This window comes from Sturnira hondurensis, unplaced genomic scaffold (assembly GCF_014824575.4).
Source record: "Sturnira hondurensis isolate 20B ecotype Veracruz unplaced genomic scaffold, ASM1482457v3 Scaffold0015509, whole genome shotgun sequence".
Taxonomy (NCBI): domain Eukaryota; kingdom Metazoa; phylum Chordata; class Mammalia; order Chiroptera; family Phyllostomidae; genus Sturnira; species Sturnira hondurensis.
The window spans coordinates 12,582,451-12,602,745 of record NW_028088140.1 but is presented as its reverse complement, the minus strand read 5'-3'; the positions used below and the strand labels follow the sequence as shown (position 1 = coordinate 12,602,745).

Here is a 20,295-nt window from a genome sequence, read left to right as displayed (position 1 = left end):
TTTTGAAACAGATTCAAAACAAATAGATTAGACCCTAAGAAGCATTGTATAATGAATTAAAGTGTAAGTTAAGTGACTTAAATGAAGGATTGACTAATAATAAGCATGGGATCTCTCTCCATAATGGATGAGCAGTTATAACTTACTGGGGTGTTGCTTCAAGACTGAGAGTAAAGGCTCATGCAGTATAGTCAAGGTAGCACTCACTGGTTAGTATGTTTTAATCTTGGCTTTGCCACTTGTTATATAAGCTCATACTTCTTAAGTTTCAGTTTTCTCAACTGTAAGAAGAATAATAGCATTACCTCACAGACTGTTGTGAGAATTAAATGGCTTCTTGTATATGTACACAGTGTACTCAGTAAATACTATTATTATTAAATATATGACGGAAAGATTGAAAACATGGACAAAGAGCAAAACACTATAAATAATAGTAGGCAGGCTATAAAAGAGCAAAACAGGATTTTAGACATAAAATATAACTAAAATGAAAATTCTCTGTATTAGTTAAACGGAAAGTTAGGAAGAGCTGAAGGGATGATTAGTGAATTGGAAGACAGCTCTAATGAGATATTATTCAGACAGCAATGGGACAGATAAAAAGATAGAGTTTATTGAAGAGAAATCTGTGGAAATAGAAGTCCAACTTACTGTACATTGATGGGAGTTTCAAAAACAGAGGATAGAGGGAATGGGAGGCAATTTTAAAAGAAGTACTTCCTGAGGATATTTCTGACTTGATGATAGGAAGGGACCTTCAGGTCAGGAGCAAACACTTCTTGAGCGGGAAAATATCTACACCTGTGTACATCCTAATGAAACCATAGGTAAACTCATCTGAAAAGCTGCCAGAAAGAAAAGTTTACTAATAAATGTTACTAATAACATTTAGGACAGCAGCAGGTTTTTCAACAACAGGAGCGAGAATATGGTAGAGTAAAATTTTCCAAGTTTAGTGGAAAACATTGGCAACTCACAATTCTGTACCTAGCTAAACTGTCATTCTTCACTACATATAAAAGACATTTTTCAGACTAAAATAACTAAAAGAGTTTTCAAATCATGGGTCCACATATAAAGAACTGATAAAAGGACAAAAATTGTATCTAGAAGGAAGGAATGAAATGCAGGAAAGAATAGCTGAAAAAGGACATTAATATGAGAAGTAAGAGAAAATAACCATATATCTATATAATAGTTTGGCAGAAGCCTAACAGCAATGGTAGCATTAAACCTAAACTCTGAAATCAAATGAAGCTTTATCCAATAAAAGAAGACTTTTGGAAAAAGATCATAAAAGGAAAATCTTATCACTTGCTGCTACTTGTTGGTATAATGCTGCCAGATGATAGAACAGGTAAAATTTCACATCCAGACTGTTTTCATCTTTCCCATCAAGAGGAACCTCATGGGGCTGAATAGGGTATGATGTATATTTCAAGAGTGGAAAAATGAAAATCAAGCCTGAAATGTGTAAAGAGATATTATAAGGAAGCATCTAAAGGATCTACAACCTTGCTACAAAAAGTGTGATTTAAACACCAGCAGTATTGGCTCATCTAAGAGCTTGTTAAAAACACAAAATCTTGAGCTACTTTAGATCTATTGAATCAGAGTTCATGTTTTTTTTTATTTTATTTTGGATTAAAAATTTTTATTACAACATTACTACCTATTATCTATCCAGATTTTGTATTTTAACATAAGCCTCCTCAGTTTCAGAAGTGCTATGAAATTTTTTGTCTTTTTGGCTAGGGTAGCTAAATCCCAGGTGCAAAAGGACCATTTCACATTACACAGTTTAATTATACTTTGTTTACTACAAAGCTGCAAATTTATATATTCTAAAAAACCAACATCAACATCATTTCCACCCACTTTCCCTTAAAAGTTTCTAGCAATCAAAGACACAGATTGGTTACATGAAGTGTATTCTGTAATAAGCTGTGCATCTCCGGTGGAAATGTCAATACTCTTGGTCTCTACAAATCCAGTGAAGCAGCCAGCCAATCCAGTTCTATCTTGACCTCTATAAGCCAACACATTAGTAATAGCTCCTCCTCCTGGCATTAGAATTAATATCAACTCTATGTGAATGACTTTTCTCCTTCAGGAGAAAAAAAAGTCAAAAGTCTCTCCAAGGAGACTTTTGTTATCTGGCACTTAGAAAGGACCATTGTAGAACTCAGTGGTAATCATGTGATCCATCTTTACTTCGGACTGGATTTTAATTCTTGCCCTGAGGTTTTCAGTGCCACATTCAGGCACCCAAACTGGAACTTTCTTGTGTAACATTTCTTTGATTCACTGGGCTTGACTTATTGTCTGTTATTTGTCAGTAAAACAGTTTTTATATCACTGCTAAATATTCTTTTATGTTTTATTATGCCTGAGGAAAACTTTAAGTAGACTGTTGTCTTGACACGTGTTAAGTTGACAGTTCGTATAGTATTCTTGGATATCTTTCATTAGCTGTTTGTAATTTTCAACAGATAGATTATATATGTGTTTTGTTAGGTTTATACCTAAGTACTTACCTTTTTGGGAGCGATGGCAAATGGTCATAAGTTTTGAAGACTGAAGTTTAATATAGGATCATATTTAATTTTGGACAGTTCATGATATATCTACATTTTACTTATTTTTTTCAATTACAGTTTGTATTCAGTATTACTTTGTATTAGTTTCAGCATAGTATACAGCATAGTGATTAGACAGTTAGATACTTTATGAAATGGTTTCCTTGATATTTCAAGCACTCACATGGCATTGTACATGGTTATTACAGTATTATCGACTGTACTTCCTATGCTGTCATGGGAACTTTACATTCCCATGACTCTTTTGTAATGATCAATCTGTACTTCTTAACCCCTTCACCTTTTCTACCCAGTTCTCAAACCCCTTTCCCTTTTGGCAGCCAGCAGTCTGATTTCTGTTACATGAAATAATAAACACTAAAATGGTATCATGATGTGCAGAGCTTTCAAATTTTAACATAGTTGGATTTATTTTTTTCTTTATGATGTAGCTCTTTTGTGACTTAAAAAAATCCTTTCATGCCTCAATATCCTAAAAGTATTTTTGTATATTTTCTTTTAGAAATTTTAAAGATTTGCTTCTCTTATATAAACCTTTAATTCACCCAGAATTCATTCCTGTGTATCATATGAGTTAGGGCTTTTCACCCTCCTCTCATAATGGGTAGCCAGTTCTCTAAAAACAATTTATGAATACTCTGTCCTTTTTTCACTGATTACAGTGTCATCTCTGTTTTATATCTGTGTGGATCTGTAGCTGAGTTCTGTTGCAGAGGTCTAGTGCCTTATTCCTGTAATAGTACTATGCTTTCTAATTTTGCATTGAAAAAAAAAATCCTCACAAATGTATTGACATAAAACAAACTGCATATATTTGAGATGTACAACTTGGTAAGTTTTGACGTACACATCTGTAATATCAATACCACAGTCAAGATAATATTATCCATAAAGTTTTCTTGTACATCTTTGTGATCCTTTCTCCTGCCCCTCCTTGATATTCTTCACAACTCCTCTCTTCCTTCCTCATGCCCATGCAACCCTTTATCTACTTTGTACTACTGCAGTTACTTTGTGTTTTCTAGAATTTTATATATGTGAAATCATACACTGTGTACTTTTTGTCTAGCTCTGAGGGATGAGTGTAATTCAGACTTAGTGATTAAGATAGTAGAATCTGTAGACAGATGATTTAATCTTAAATTCCTCATCTGTCACTTATTTATAGCTCTGAGATCTTGGGCCTGCTATCCTCTCTGAGTCCTAGTTTCCCAGATAGCCATAGGAGAGTGAAATTTTCCACAGGAAGAATGCTTGAGGATAGAATTTTGTGAGAATTTTTTAATATACTCTGTATACAGTTGGCAAGCATACGAGTGTATGACCATATACAGGAGGGTTCACAAGTCAGAGGGTAGAATGAAAATGGTTTAATACAGAAGTAAATATTTGTAACATAAATATGACTAAAAAAAGGAGATGGTGTGAGGCTGTGTTTGAAAGGATAGCGTGGGCTGGGAGAAAAACAAGTGAGACCAGAATAGAGATGTATAATGAAAAAGGTAGGGGTGATAGGTCAGAGGTTACCTTGTGGACAGAGAGTACATTTAGTGGGCATGGAAGGAAGAAAAGAATTGTTTCAAAAATAAGGTTATCAGAGTTTGAGAGTTCTTAGGTGGAGCTTTTCAGAACATAATATGGTTAACCATGTATCATTTATTAAAGTGGAGAGATATGGGAGGTGAAAGAGTGTTTAGTGATAGGACTGGTGAAGATTTATAAGTGAAACCTGAAGTTATTGCTTCCCCAATTTCTGGTTTGATGGCATTTAAGTCGTTGGTAGAAATACGGTTTAACAGAGTGAAAGCTGGTTAATTTACATATTGTCCTTTCCGGCATAGTTGAATGTGATTTGTATGTACATAATAACTTAACTACAGCAATCTCAAATGAGACTAGTCACCTAAGAGCTTTTCTGTAATACTGAGCAATCAGGACCATCGTACACACAGTATTGGTTCTCAAATACGTTATAGTTTAGTTACAATATTAGATCTTTCTTGAGAGTTTTGCTGTACTCTAAATGTGAGTCATTACCCATATTGCCTGTTTTAATTTTGTTGATTAATCCATGCTCAGACACAAACAATAATATAGGACAAGTTCAAGATTAAAGATCTTTTATAGAAACATGCTTGATGTCTTAGATTTGTGCCATCAGTTTGGAAGCTACCAGCCACTGCATTTATTGAGTACTTGAAATATGGCTAGTCCAGACTGAGATGTGATGTACAGAATGCGCTGGACTTTGAAAATTGAGTGTGAAACAGAGAATGTGAAGTAGCTCATTAGTGGTTTTTTATATGGACTGCATATTTGAAATGACAACATTGTAGATAGGTTAGATTAAATAAAATATATTATTAAAATTAATTTTGCCTGTTCCTTTTTTCCTTGCTAATGTAGCTGTTATCACAGAATATTTAAGATTTCAAATGTGGCTTTCATCAATGACTCATATTCCCATTAAACAGCACTTTCCTAATATGAAAGAAATCTACCACCCTTTTTATTGTAGTCAAAGTGTAACTATTCACTGAATTATAAATTCTTAGTGGAAAAGCAAAAAATGCAAAATAAAAAGTTTTGATATATGAGTATGCTTAATGAAATTTGCTGTGGGTATATTTAAAAATAAGTTCTATTATTAGATATCTAGTTGTTTTACGGTTATGCCCAACAGAAGCTGTTAAACTTCCGGAATAAAGAGACCTAGATACCAGACTTCAGCTGACTAGTCTTGTGATCTGAAAGTAGACCTTTGCTTTGCCTTGTACAGATATCTGAGTGCATTATGGGATTATCCTAAAGCATGTCTTGTAGCTAGGTTGTATTATCTGATACAGGAAGTGTCATGCTTGGGGTTGCTTATGGTTTCTTTGAAATATTAGATTTTATAAAGCAGTGTAGTATCACTTGGGAACTTAGAAATTAGAAGCACTAATTCTTGAGCCCCAACCCTGCTGAATCAGAAACTCTGATGGCTAGGACAGGCAGTCTGTTTAAACCCTTCCAGTGATTCTTCTGCACATAAAGTTTGAGAAACTTAGTGTTAGATTGTGTTTCTTTTATAGAAATAGGAAAACTCAGCAGCTTCTAACAATTCTCCATTTTCTCTTCTTGATTCAGATGTATTTATCCTGCCATCATCTGATGGTAATTTAACTTCCGTAAATTTTATTTTTGTCATAAAAGCACTAACAAAATTTTAGGGTTAATTTCTAAATAGTAATTATTTTCTGAGTAGTATTTTATTCGTTCTAATGAAACTCTGTTCTAAAAGTATCATTTAGGCAACTATGCACATGTATTTGAAGGGAATTCCATTTATCATTTGTAAAAATCTTACATTCTTAGGTGGATGCTCTTCGATTGCGTTTGGAAGAGAAGGAAACCATGCTGAATAAGAAGACAAAACAAATCCAGGATATGGCTGAGGAGAAGGGAACACAAGCTGGTGAGATACATGACCTCAAGGACATGCTGGATGTGAAGGAGCGGAAGGTAAACGTTCTTCAGAAGAAGGTAAGCACAGGGGTTCTCTGTTCATCTGGCATACATCTTATACATGTACTACTGCGTTATACATATAAGTATTGTCAAAATGTCTTTCCATTTCTCTGTTTATATTTTTGTGGTCAGTACTTGAAACTGTTACTGCAGTAGGTAAATGCTTAAAACTGCTCTGCATATTCAGGTTTTTAAATTATTAAGTGAATGCCATTCCTATCTTCACTAGTATTTTGCATGAAATACTGAAAAGTGTTTCTTATTTCTGAAAAGTGCCTTGTAAATTGCCAAGGTGTTTACATTGAGACATTCTTCTGCTTCTGTATTGGAACTGTAATGACATGCATTAGTATTGTACATGGACTTGATATGGTTGCAACTTACCTACCTGATTAATAACACTATGGTTTTGAATGCAAAACATGCTATTATAATTAACATATGGTGTACATGTATCAAGGAAAGGAAGAATTTCTTTTTACCTTAGTCATTGTTGGAAAGAGTCTAATTTTGAAATAAATAAGAAAAGTACCAATTATTTTTCCTTTTTTAGCTTAATTAACTGATGCCCTTGAGGTAATAGTTATAGTAGACACTGGTAGTTATTGTTCATCTACATTGAGATGATATGATACATTAGAAATATTTGACATTATCCTAGGTAATTTTTAACTTCTAATAATAGCCAAGGAATAAAAACCTCAAGATCAGCTTTTCTTTTATATACAGAGGACCATGTCCTATATTTGTCCTATTTTATATTAGTTTGGTTTCCATTTCCTTTCTACAAGTAAACATAAAAAATTGATCACTCTAAATATCAGTTGAATATATCTTGTTAGTTGGTGCTGATTTGTTTTAAATTTCTATGCATGTGTGTGTATCTTGCCATTTTTCTCCCAGCTGCTTACTTTTGCTTACCTGTTTCTTATATATTCTTCCAGAAACAGTCTGACTGTGCACAGAAATACTCTTTTTTATGTTTACCTGTTTTTGCTTTTTTTCCAGAAACATTTTATGCATGATTTGTATAGAGCAAAAATACCTCTTTTAACACACATCTTACCATACCTTATTGCCTGTTCCTTTCCTTTTTTCCTGTTAATATATTTTGGAACTCCTTCCAAGGGTTTCCCCACTGCTGCTGACAGCACCGTATCACTGTGCTATAATGTGTTTAACAAGGTTTCTACCAGGGATATTTAGTTTTTGTTTAAAATTTCTGCTTTTACCTAAAGTGATGCTGCATTTAAAAAGTATTGTACATATTTAGTGTAGACATACGTGGAGTATATTTATAGGTAAATTGCTTGAAGTAGAATTCTTGGATGAAAGGACATGCATTTGTAATGTTGGTGGATTTTGCCAACTACCTGACTAACTATATGTGTTAGAACCCAAAAGCTGTTTGGAAGTGATACGTATCTTATTTTTAACTAGGTAAACATTTTTAAAAAGTTTTTAAATGTTATTGGAGGTTAGAAATTAGAATTAAAACTTATTATCCTGAAATATTCAGTGTCCAAAAATAGAATGGCAGTGCTTATACTAGCCACTTTATATCTGTAATCTTGTGTAATCTATTCATTGGTTTGGCAGTGTCTTTAGATACTGATTGCTCTATCTCAAGTCAGAGGCTAAATTTTACGCTATGACGTATAATAAGAATTATATTTTACTTGTGGCTCAGTGAACACATTCATCTGTATCCTCATGTGTAGTATACTGGAGGATCTTTAGAGGATATAGCTGAACCTTTCATGAAATATACTTTAACTTTAGGAAAATACTCAACAGTTTTTTACCGTTTCTTAAACGAATAAAAAAAAATGCTAGCCCTGACTTGTTAAATAATTTCAGTACTCACTAATGAAACACTTTTACATCTTGGCATCCTATCCCCCATGCTTCTCTGTTCCTATTACCAAAACAAAAAGAGACAAAACAAACTTCAGACATAATTTGTGCAACCCCTTGTTTAGCTTTTAAAAAGTTATATCTTCATAGTCTGATACAAGGTTGGTCTTTACTTCAGTGCAGCTTTTCCCATTACAACACTTTCCCTGTATTAGATGGCCATAAGCATTAAAGCATTGTTTTAAATTAACTTTTTGATTTATTGTTTATTGAGGTGAAATTCACATGTAACAGAGTAAATCATTTTAAAGTACACAGTTCAGAAGCATTCAGTGTACTGCTGTCACTTCTGTCTAGTTTCAATACTTTTTATTTTTCTTTTTAAAATGAATTTAAAAAAATTTAAAATTGCAGTTGACATTCAGTATTATATTAGTCTCAGGAATACAACATAGCAGTTAGGCATTTACATAACTGATGAGGTGATTCCCCCAGTAAGTCTGGTACCCATCTGACACCACACACAGTTATCACAATATTACTGACTATATCCTCTGTTCTGTACTTTACTTCCCTGTGACTACTTTGTAACTGCCAATTTGTACTTCTCAATCCTTTTACCTTTTCACCCCGCTCCGAGCCTCCCTCCTTCTGACAACCACCAGTTTGTTCTCTGTATCTGTCGGTCTGTTTCTGTTTTGTTTATTTTGTTTTTTAGATTCCACATATAAGTGAAATCATATGGTATTTTTTCTTTTTCTCTCTGACTTAATTCACTAAGCATAATCCCCTCTAGGTCCATCCATGTTGTCACAAATGGTAAGATTTCATCGTTTTTAATGGCTGAGTAATACTCCATTGTATATGTACCTCATCTTCTTTATCTAAGTATCTATTGATGGACACTTAGGTTATATCCATATCTTGGCTATTGTAAATAGTGGGATGCATGTGTCTTTTTGAATTAGTGTCTTGGATTTCTTTGGATAAATACTGGAAAGTGGATTGCTGGTTCATATGGTAGTTCTATTTTTGAATTTTTTATGAACCTACATACTGTTTTCCATAGTGGCCATATCAGTTTGCAATCCCACTAGCAATGAAGGAAGGTTCCCTTTTCCCATATCTTTGCCAGGACTTGTTGTTCGCTGATTTATTGATGATAGCCGTTCTGACAGGTGTTAGTAGGTACCTCATTGTGGTTTTCATTTGCATGCCTTTGATCATTAGTGAAGTTGAGCATCTTTTCATATGTCTGTTGACCATCTGTATATTCTCTTTGGAGCAGTGTCTACTTAGATCCTCTGCCCATTTTGAAATCGGATTGCTTGGGGGTTTTTTTGATGTTGTATATATTTTTTTAGATTTTGTATATTTTTATCAAACGTATAATATGTGAATATGTTCTCCCATTCAGTAGGCTCTCTTTTTGTTTTGTTGATGGTTTCCTTTTCTGTGCAAAAGCTTTTTAGTATAATAAAGTCCCATGTATTTACTTTTTCTTTTATTTACTGTGCCTGAGGAGATATATCAGAAAAAATATTGCTAAGAGAGAAATGTCAGAGATTTTATCATCTCTGTTTTCTTGTAGGAGTTTTATGGTTTTAAGTCTTAAGTGTTTAATCCGCTTTGAGTTCATTGCTGTACTATGTGGGCAAACGTATGTTTATTTATAGTTGTGAGTAGGAGAGCTTAGTCTTGTATTATTTATTAATTTGTATTTTTCCATATGAACAACTATAAACCTATTTTGCCAATACTTGTATATGGTGTAAGAAGGTCTAGTTTCATTTTTTTGTATGTATCTATCCAATTTTTTCCAGCACCATTTATTAAATGGACATTTTTTAATATAAATTTTTTTTTATTTTTTATTTTACTTTTAGAGAGAGGGGAAGGGAAGGAGGAAGAGAGGGAGATGAACATCCATATGTGGTTGCTTCTCATGTGGCCCCCACTGGGGACCTGGCCTGCAACCCAGGCATATGCCCTGACTGGGAATCGAACCAGTGACCCTTTGGTTCGAAACCTGCACTCAATTCTGCTGAGCTACACCAGCCAGGGCTATTGAATAGACTTTTTACCCCATTGTATATTCTTGCCTCCTTTGTCAAATAATTGACCATATAAGCATGGGTTTATTTCTGGGATCTTTTTTCTGTTGCATTGATCTCTGTGTCTTTTTATGACAGTACCATGCTGTTTTGATACTATAACTTGTAGTGTAGTTTGACGTCAGGTGGTGTGATAGTTTTACCTTTGTTCTTCTCCGTCAAGGTTCCTTTGGCTATGGAGATTTTTTGTGATTCCATATAAAATTGAGGATTTTTTTGCTAGTTCTGTGAAAGATGCCATTGGTATTTTAATAGGGATTTCACTGAATCTGTATGTTACTTTAGGTAGTAAGGACATTTTTAGGATATTGATTCTTTCTTTCAATGAGCACAGTGTATACTTTTCATCACTTTGAACACATCCTGCCAGTCGCTTCTGGCCTGCAAAATTTGTGTTGAGAAATTATCTGACAGTCTTATGGGAACTCCTTTGTGGGTAACTATCTTTCTTTTGGTGCTTTTTATATTCCCTCTTTGTCTTTAACTTTTGGCATTTTAAACATGCTATGTCTTGGTGTGGGTTTCTTTGGCTTTGTTTTGTTTGGCTTTCTCTGTGTTTCCTGGATTCTTATATGTTTATTTCTTTCACCAGATTAGGGAAATTTTCAGTCATTATATCTTCAAATAGGTGTTTATTCCCTTGCTCTCTCTCCTTGTTCTGATTCCCCTATGATGTGAATGTTGGTGTGTTTGATGTTGTCCCATAGGTCCCTTAAACCTGTCCTCAGTTTTTTTGAGGGGGAATCTTGTTTTGTTTTTGCTGTTCCAAATGGGTGTTTTCTGCTACTTTGTCTTTTTAATTGCCCATTTGATCCTCTGCTTTTTCTAGTCCGCTGCTGTTTTTGTATTCTTTATTTTTGACTGGTTTCTTTTTTTGTTTCCAATTTCTATATAAATACTCACTGAGTTCATCTGGTTTTTCCCTAAGTTCACTGAGCATCCTTATAAACAGTGTTTTGACCTTTGTAAATGTAAGATTGCTTGCCTCCATTTTGTTTAGTTCTTTTCCTGGAGTTTTGTTCTGTTCTTTCATTTGGGACATGTTTCTTTGTCCCTCCATTTTGGCTTCTTCCCTGTGTTTGCTTTTATTAATTAAGGAGATTTGCCGTGTCTCCCAGTATTGGCAGAGGAGCCTTACGGTGCAGTTGTCCTGGTCACCTGAGCCAGGTTCTCCAGGGTTGTCTCTTTCATGGGTTGTGTCTGCCTTCCTGTTGTAGCTGAGCCTTGGTTTCTGTTGGCACATCAGTAAATGGGACTGACCTGGCTGTGAGGAGTGGACATGTTGTATGGAGTGGGATTCACTGTAGTAGGTCCCTGATGCTTGCTGAGTCCATTCATCCTTTGGCTTTCTCATTTGGAGCTAATTGAGTGGTGCTCTAGTTTTGTCTGAAGTCTGTTACTGGGCATGTTGGTTCTAGGGTCCCTGGGGAGGGGCTTTGGTGTAGGTTAGCTGCTGCCTGTGCTCGGCTTGGAAACTCGTGGGAAATACTGTGCTGTGAACTGAGGCCAATTGACATTAGTGCCTGGCATAGGGCTGCTTAGCAAGAGGTGCTTAGGAAGTGTACACCATAGCCAGCTGCTGCTTGTATGATTTAAGAAAGTCCACATTGTGGGCTGAGGCCAACCACTTGTGTAGAAGAAGAGCCACTGAAAGAGATTTGGGCAAGGCCAAAAGAGATAGGGGTGGGTTGGAGTTTCAGGGAATCACCAGGGTGGGGCAAGGGCAGTGTTAGCCTTGTTAACATAGATTCAAATTTGGCACCAGTCTGTAACTGCTGGTTGTGTGGGGGGCAAAGCTCAGCAAAGGAACAGACTCTCTGTTTTGTGTACTCACAGCTGTAAACCTACTTTTGTCCACCCTCATCTCCCCCACCCCTGCCCCATGTAGCACAGACATTTGCTAATTCAGTTCCTCCCCATGTTCCTGGTACTTTCTGAGTGGCTGTTTCTTTCCTGGAGCCCAGGGTGAGTGTGGATGTATGTGAGGAAGTCTGTGTTCCAGTCCTTCAAGCGGATGCCTGGGTTTATAGCAGCCCTCCTTCTCACCCAGACACAGTTTCCACTGATTTTTATAGGCAGGTATTGTGGGGACTCTTCCCATACAGGTAGTCAGGTCTGGGGTACCCCCTGTGGGGTTGGTACCCCTCAGTCCTCAGGGGATAACTCCTCAGCCAGGACATCCTCTCCAATTCTTAACTTCCACATGTGGGTGTGGGATCAGCTTGTTTTGTGTCTTTGCCCCTTCTACCAGTCTCAACATCTTTTTTATATCCTCAGTTAATGGTTCTGTTCAGCTAGTCTTCAGGTGGTTCTCAAGGTGGTTGTTCTATGATTTAGTTGTAATTTTGATGTCATGGGAGAAGGCATGCACTGTGTGTATTCTACCATCTTTTAAAAAATATTTTATTTATATATTTTTAGAAAGAAGGGGAGGGAGGGAGAATGAGAAGGAGAGGAACATAGATGTGAGAGAGGAACATCGAAGGGTTACCTCTCATATGTGCCCCGACTGGGGACTGAGCCCGCAACCCAGGCGTGTGCCCTGATTTGGGAATTGAATTGATGACTTTGCTTTGTGGGACGATTCTCAATCAACTGAGGAACACAGGTAAGGGCTGTACTCTGCCATTGTCACCAGAAGTTGGTGTTAAAGCTTTTGACACTAGAATATTGTACAAATGTTGTGTCATTCCTTGGCCTCTATCTTTTGCAGGAGGTACTGGAAGGCCTGTATGTTTGCTCTTTCTAGTGTACCACACTGCCTTACTGATTTGTCATTTCACATGCTCTGATTTGTCTTTATATAATTATTAAATAGGTATAACACTGCTACTTTCCAAACTGGTGTAGGTTATTACTGATTTTCTTTAGATATTTACCTCTGCGCCTGTCATTTTTAGTTTTTAGAGCTTTTACAGTCTGTCCACATATTTTGTCATATAAATTACTGTACTGAGATGAGCAGAATCAACATTTCTGATGTATTTTTTGACCATTGTTTGGGGATTAAATAGAAATAGCCTATATTTTTAGATTCACATAAAATATAAAAGGAGCAGTGATTTTAGAGGCAGTTTATGGTTCTCAAAAGAGCTCTAATTACTTACATTATGGCTTTCTTTTCTTGAGTTGCAAATATGCTCTTGCTCCAAAATACTATTAGTAAACTTGATTTTCATGTGGTTGGCAAACAAGGGGAGGTGGTTGAGTGTGGTGCCTCTTATGGAGCCTGGGGTGGTGGGAGTAGGGTGAGCTATGGCGCATTGGGCTGTGGTGACTTGACGGTGGCTCCAGGAGTCTATGCAGAAGATGATGTGCAACATGGACAGGATGGAGAAGACAAACACATGAGGAACGGTTAGTGTGGAAGATTTGGCAGAAGAACAGTAGGGTGGACATGCAAATGAAGACGGCTCAGACGATGATGACCATGGAGGACACATTTCTGATGTTTATTATACTACTCGGCATGGGTGATGGCTCAGAACTTGTTCAGAGTAGTGATGCAGGTTGAGGGCCATGCAGCACATAGATGTCAGAACACAGTCAGATGTCACGTAGGATTTGGCCAAATTTCTAGGTGTGGATACTGCTGGTATACATGATGCTGATGGATGTGACCAAGATGAAACTCAAGAGGTTGGTTATGGCCAGGCAGGCAATGAGATAATTGGCTGGAGTGTGGAACTTCTTGGTAAGGAAGATGATGGTAGGCACAAAGGCATTGAGGAAGACCATGGTCAGTGTGGTTATTCAAAGAACCCCTGCAAGAGAGATCTTGAGGTTCCGTATCACAAGCTTCTGGGGTTCTGAGCATTCAGGATATTTTGCAGGCTTCCAGGTAGAGGCCTTCCACTGACTGGTTTGGTGGGGGAATTCTAGGTTGTTTTGCTTACTACACTCATAGCTACTTCTTTCATAGTTGTCTTTCCGAAAGAGTGTGGTCACCTTCCATTTCACACTGGTGGGGGGCATATATATCATATAAACAGACACAGTGAAAAGATGCTCCAACTTGACTAGGTAAAGAGCATCAGGGAGACTTTCAGGAAGGTTTTTCTTAAATCGGGTGAATCATGAGATTTGTCAGTATTCTGAAATGCTGATGGGCATGCGCTGAATTTGTTTGATAGTTAGGTTGTCGCAGCCATCTGAACTAAGCTCTGCAAATTCTTGCTTTTGACATTTTGGCTCTTTAGAGTCAAAGCCTGAGACTCTTAGTTTTTGATGATATATTCAGAATTGCCCCATTCCATTCTGAGAAGAATCTGGATTTCAGGTTGCCTTCTGTGCACTTCTAATACTAGAGTACCTGTTGATTCAGAGAAGCAGTTCAGTCAACAGCTCACACTGTTTCCCAGATTAATCTCAACTCATAGGTAGGTGTTTATTTTGGTTCCTTTCCACTGGTCATTTTTGATCCCCAAAAGATAAACATTCCAGTTATCAAGCCTTGAAGAATGTCTGAGCTTGGGTAAGTGATCCAAAATATGGATCAGTGTGAGTTTACCAAGAGCAGCACTTGTTCAGAAGTCCTTTCCCTGGCTAAGCTAGTGACTGTGGTGTTGGGCTTACCCTTCGGGATCCTGCTTCTTACCTCCTGTTTCTGTCCAACCTCAACTAGGACTCCCAGCCAAACTCCCCTGGAATCTTCCCTCTCCTATACCTTTGAGGTCTCCTATATTGCTTTGCTGTTAAATTAATAGATTTTATTTGTACAACAGTTTTCAAGTTTTAGAGAAATAGAACATGAAGTACAGACAGTTCTCATATATCATATTTTGCTGTGCATAATGTGCTCCCATGTTTTAGTAGTACCCATGTATAATGCACATCCTTGTTTTTCCCTAAAAAATTAGGGCAAAAAGTATGCATTACTCACAGCAAAATATGGCAATCTCTCCTTTCTACCACAGTTTTCTCTATTATGTATTATTAACATCTTGTATTGTTGTGTACATTTGTTAAAATTAATGAACCAATATTGATACATAATTATTTTTAAAAAATAAGTATACACTTTTAAAAACATCTTATTTATTTACTTTGAGAGAGAGTGGAAGGGAGGGAGAAAAAGAGGGGGAGAAACATTAGTGTGTGAGACATATATTGATCGGTTTGCCTCTCATATGTCCCCAAATGGGGACCTGACCTGCAACCCAGGTATATGCCCTGGCTAGGAATCGAACTGGCAACCTTTCAGTTCACAGGCTAGCACTCAATCCACTGAGCCACACCAGCCAGGGCTTGATACATTATTTTTAAAGCCCATAGTTTACATTATGTTTCAGCCTTTTTGTTGTATATTCTGTGTTTTTTGCTGAATGTACAGGGTGGGGCAAAAGTAAGTGAATAGTTGTGTATTCGTGAAAGACTTTATTCTTACATTATTATTTATTAATTATTGTATTATTTTCCATACAATCAATTGTAAAGGTACCTTTGCCCCACCCTGCATAATGACATGGGTCCACCATTACAGTACAGTTTTACTGGATTGAAATCTCCTGTGCTCCAGCTATTCATGTTTCCCTACTCCTGGCTTTCACTGATCTTTTTACTGTCTCTATAGTTCTGCTTTTACTAGAATGTCATGTGGTTGGAATTACATAGTATGTATCTGTTTTAAGACTTGCTTCTTTTACATACTATATACATTTAAAATTCTTCCATTTTATTTTGTGGCTTGATAGCTCCCTTTTTGTCTCTGAATAATATTTCATTGTCTGGATGTACCATGGTTTGTTTATATCATTAACAGAAGAAAGGCATCTTATTTTTTCCAGTTTTTATTTATTATGAATGAAGCTGCTGTACATGTTCACATGCAGGATTTTGTGTGGACATAAGCTTTCCATTCCTTTGGAACACAGCAGCTGGATATATGTTTAGCTTGTAAGAAACTGTTACTATATTGCTTCTTAACTGGGGGATTTGAAACACTTAGCTTTGCAAAACATGTTATACAACTTGAGTTTTGGCTTGCTTTCAAACCTTGTGTTATTCCTGCTGTAGATTGTTGCTATAACTTTGCTACTGACTTTCTGTGTGCCAGTGGTTATTTTTAGTGGAAAAATAATCCTCAATTTTCTTTGAGGGAGAGAGTTGTACCACCATTCTAAAAGTTTGGTCTTTATATTAGTTTTTGAACTATTTCTTCTAGTTCTGTGAAAAATGTCATTGGAATGTTGATTGGAATTGCATTGAATCCGTAGATTGCTTTGGCCTCTGATTGCTTTGGCCTGTATGAACATTTTAATGATGTTAATTCTTCTTATCCACGAACATAGTATGTACTTCCACTTGTTTGTATCTTCTTCAGTTTCTCTCTTTGGTGTCTTATAGTTTTCCGAGTACAGCTCCTTTACATCCTTGGTTAGGTTTATCTTAGGTATTTTATTCTTTTTGAAGCAACCATGAAAGGGATTGTTTTCTTAATTTTCCTTTCTGTCGGTTCATTATTGGCATGTAAAAATGTAACTAATTTCTCATTATTAATTTTGTATCCTGCTACTTTGCTGAATTCATTTATCAGTTCTAGTAGTTTCTTAATGGAATCTTTGGGGTTCTCTATGTAGTGTCATGTCATCTACAAAGACAGTTTTACTTCTTCCTTTCTACTTTGGATGCCTTTAATATTGTCTCATTGTCTGATTGCCATGGCTAGGGCTTCCAGTACTATGGAGAACAAGAGAGGTGGTAACAGACATGCCTGTCTTCTTCCTGGTCTTAAGGAAAAGCTTATAGTTTTTGCTCATTGAGTATGATGCTGGCAGTAGGTTTCTTGTATATGGCCTTTATTATGTGTAGGTGTTGTGCCTCTATTCCCACTTTGTTGAGAATTTTATCACAAATGGGTCCTAACTTTTATCAAATGCTTTTTCTCCATGTATTAATATGATTGTGTGGTTTTTAGTCTTCATATGTTTATGTGGTGAATCATATTTATTGACTTGTGAATGCTGTACCAATCTTGCATTCCCAGAATAAATCCCACTTGGTCATAGTGTATGATCTTCTTGGTGCATTGCTGTATTTGGTTTGCTAATATTTTGTTGAAGATTTTAGCATCTATGTTCATCAGGAAAGTGGCCTATATTTTTATTTCTTTGTACTGTCTCTCTGGCTTTGGAATTAGAATAATGCTGGCCTTGTAAAATGAGCTTGGGAGCCTTCCCTCTTCTTGAATTTTATGAAATAGTTTGAGGAGGAGAGGTGTTTGTTCTTCTTTGAGTGTTTGTTAAAATTCATCTGTGAAGCCATCTGGTCCAGGGCTTTTGCTTGTTGAGAGTTTTTTTTTATTACTGCTTCAGTTTCACTAGGTATAATCTCTGTATTCAGATTCTCATATTCTTCTTCATTCAGTTTTGAAAGATTGTATGTTTCTGTGTTTAACATTTGTTTAAAGTTTTTTATTTTTTTAAATTATATTTTATGGATTATGCTATTGTAGTTGTCCCATTTTTTCCTTCTTTAACTCCTCCACTGAGCATACCACACTCCCACAGGACATCTGCACACTATTGTTCATGCCCATGGGTCACGCGTATAAATTCTTTGGTGATTCTTATTTCCTGTATTGTACTTCACATCCTCATGGCTATTCTGTAACTACATATTAGTACTTCTTTAAAAAATATTTAATTAATTTCTTTTTAAAGAGAGGAGAAGGCAAGGAGAAAGAGAGGGAGGGAAACATCAATGTGTGGTTGTCTCTTGTGTGCCCCCTATTGGGGACATGACCTTGCCCACAATCCAGGCATGCACCCTAACTGGGAATTGAACCAGCAGTGCTTTGTTTCTCAGGCTGTTGCTCAATCCACTGAGCCACACCAGCCGGGGCTATTTGTACTTCTTAATCCCCTTGCCTCTTCACCCATTCCCTCACACATCCTCCCATCTGACAACCATCAAAATGCTCTCCGTATTCATGATTCTGTCTCTGTTCTTCTTGTTTGCTTAGTTGTTTAATTGAGATTCAATTGTTGATAGATATACATTTATTGCCTTTGTATTGTTCTTAGTTTTGATCTTCTTTCTCTTAAATAAGTCCATTTAGCATTTCATGTTTTAAAATATATTTATTGATTATGCTACTGCAGTTGCCCCATTTCCCCTCTTTATTCCCTTCCACCCTCCATAATCCCTCCCACTCACATTCCCCCCTCCTCCTTAGTTCATGTCCATGGATTGTACATGTAAGTTCTTTGGCTTCTACATTTCCTATACTATTCTTAACCTCCCCCTGTCTATTTTCTATCTACCATTTATGCTACTTATTCCCTGTACCTTTTTTGCCTTTCTCCCTTTCCCCTACTGATAACCCTCCACGTGATCTCCATTTCTATGATTCTGTTCCTGTTCTAGTTCTTTAATTTGTTTTTGTTTTTTAGGTTCAGTTGTTGATAGTTGTGAGTTTGTTGTAATTTTACTGTTCATAGTTTTGATCTTTCATTAGATAAGACCCTTTAACATTTCATATAGTAAGGGCTTGATGATGATGAACTCCTTTAACTTGACCTTATCAGGAAAGCACTTTATCTGCCCTTAAAAGCTTTGCTGGATAGAGCAATCTTGGATGTAGGTCTTTGGATTTCATGACTTGGAATACTTCTTTCCAGCCCCTTCTTGCCTGTAAGTTTTCTTCTGGGATATCAGCTGATAGTCTTATGGAAACTCCTTTGTAGGTAACTGTCTCCTTTTCTCTTGCTGCTTTTAAGATGCTCTCCTTATCTTTAATCTTTGTCAGTTTAATTCTGATGTGCCTTGGTGCGTTCCTTCTTGAGCCCACCTTCTTTGGGACTCTCTGAGCTTCCTGGACTTCCTGGAAGTCTGTTTCCTTTGCCAGATTGGGGAAGTTCTCCTTCATTATTTGTTCAAATAAATTTCCAATTTCTTGCTGTTTCTCTTCTCCTTCTGGCACTGCTATGATTTGGATTTTGAAATGTTTAAAGATGTCCTGGAGGTTCCTAAGTCTCTCCTCCTATATTTCAATTCCTGTTTCTTCATTCTGTTCTGGTTGAATGCTCATTTTTTCCTTGTGCTCCAAATCGTTGATTTGAGTCCCAGTTTCCTTCCCTTCACTGTTGGTTCCCTGTATATTTTTCTTTATTTTCCTTTGCTTAGCCGTCACCTCTTCCTCAGTTTTGTGACCATACTCAGCCATTTCTGTGAGCATCCTGATTACCAGTGTTTTGAACTCTGTATCTGATAGGTTGGCTATCTCTTCATCATTTAGTTGTTTTTCTGGAGTTTTGATCTGTTCTTTCACTTGGGCCATATTTCTTCATCTTGGTGCACCTGTTATGTTGCAAGGGGCAGCGCCTTACGTATTCGCCAGGGCAGGGCAACCTATCTCAGTGCATTGTGGCAGTGTATGTAGGGGAGGGATCTGAGAGGGAACAGTGCCACTTGCTCGGTTCTTGGCCTGCTTTCAGTCACTTCCCCTGCTACCTACAAGCAAATCGGGCTCTTCTGGTACTGATTACTGGGTGTGTGGTTTGTGTACATTTTTGGACCCTGTGGGTCTCTCCTACAACTCTCCTGTGAGGCCTGGAGTTTCTCCCACTGCCACAACTCCCGGAGGATTTTACAGCCAGTGATTTTGAGGCTTTCTTTTCCCACTCTGGAACCCTGGGTTACCTGGTCTGGTTTGCTCCCCTATTATTCTTCCTGGTTTATCTGCATGCAAATGTGGGACCACCAGCCACCACCTCACCTGTGTGTTCCTCCAGCCAGTTTCTTGCCACACCTCCTTTCCATCCTAGCTGCCTGTCTCTGCCCCTCCCACCAGTCTGGATGATTGTTTCTTCCATAACTGCTTGGTTGTCTGACTTTCGTACAGTTTGGTTTTCTGGCGGTTCTGGTCATTTTTTGTTTTTATTTCTTTTTCTTTTTAAATATATTTTATTGATTATGCCATTATAGTGGTCCCATTCCCCACTTCACTCCCCTCCCCCCTGTACACCCCTCCCCCACCATTCCCAGCCTTTCGTTCATGTCCATGTGTCACAAGCTCTTTAGATTCTGTATTTCCCATAGTATTCCTGCCCTCCCCCCTATTTTCTACCTACCGTCTATGCTACTTATTCTCTGTACCTTCTCCTCCTCCCACTCCCCTGTTGCTAACCCTCCATGTGATCTCCATTTCTATGGTTCCACTCCTGATTTAGCTGTCCTCTTAGTTTACTTTTGTTTTAGGTGTGGTTGTT

At 37.1% G+C, this 20,295-nt stretch overlaps 1 protein-coding gene across 1 annotated transcript in view; it reads left to right on the top strand.

The window, feature by feature from the left end:
* Positions 1-20,295, top strand: part of ERC1 (ELKS/RAB6-interacting/CAST family member 1) — a 549,219-nt gene that overhangs the window by 148,821 nt on the left and 380,103 nt on the right. The window contains exon 8 of the mRNA XM_037064795.1: positions 5,961-6,128. Within this exon, the coding sequence (XP_036920690.1) occupies positions 5,961-6,128 (168 nt within the window). The remainder of the gene's footprint in view (positions 1-5,960; positions 6,129-20,295) is intronic.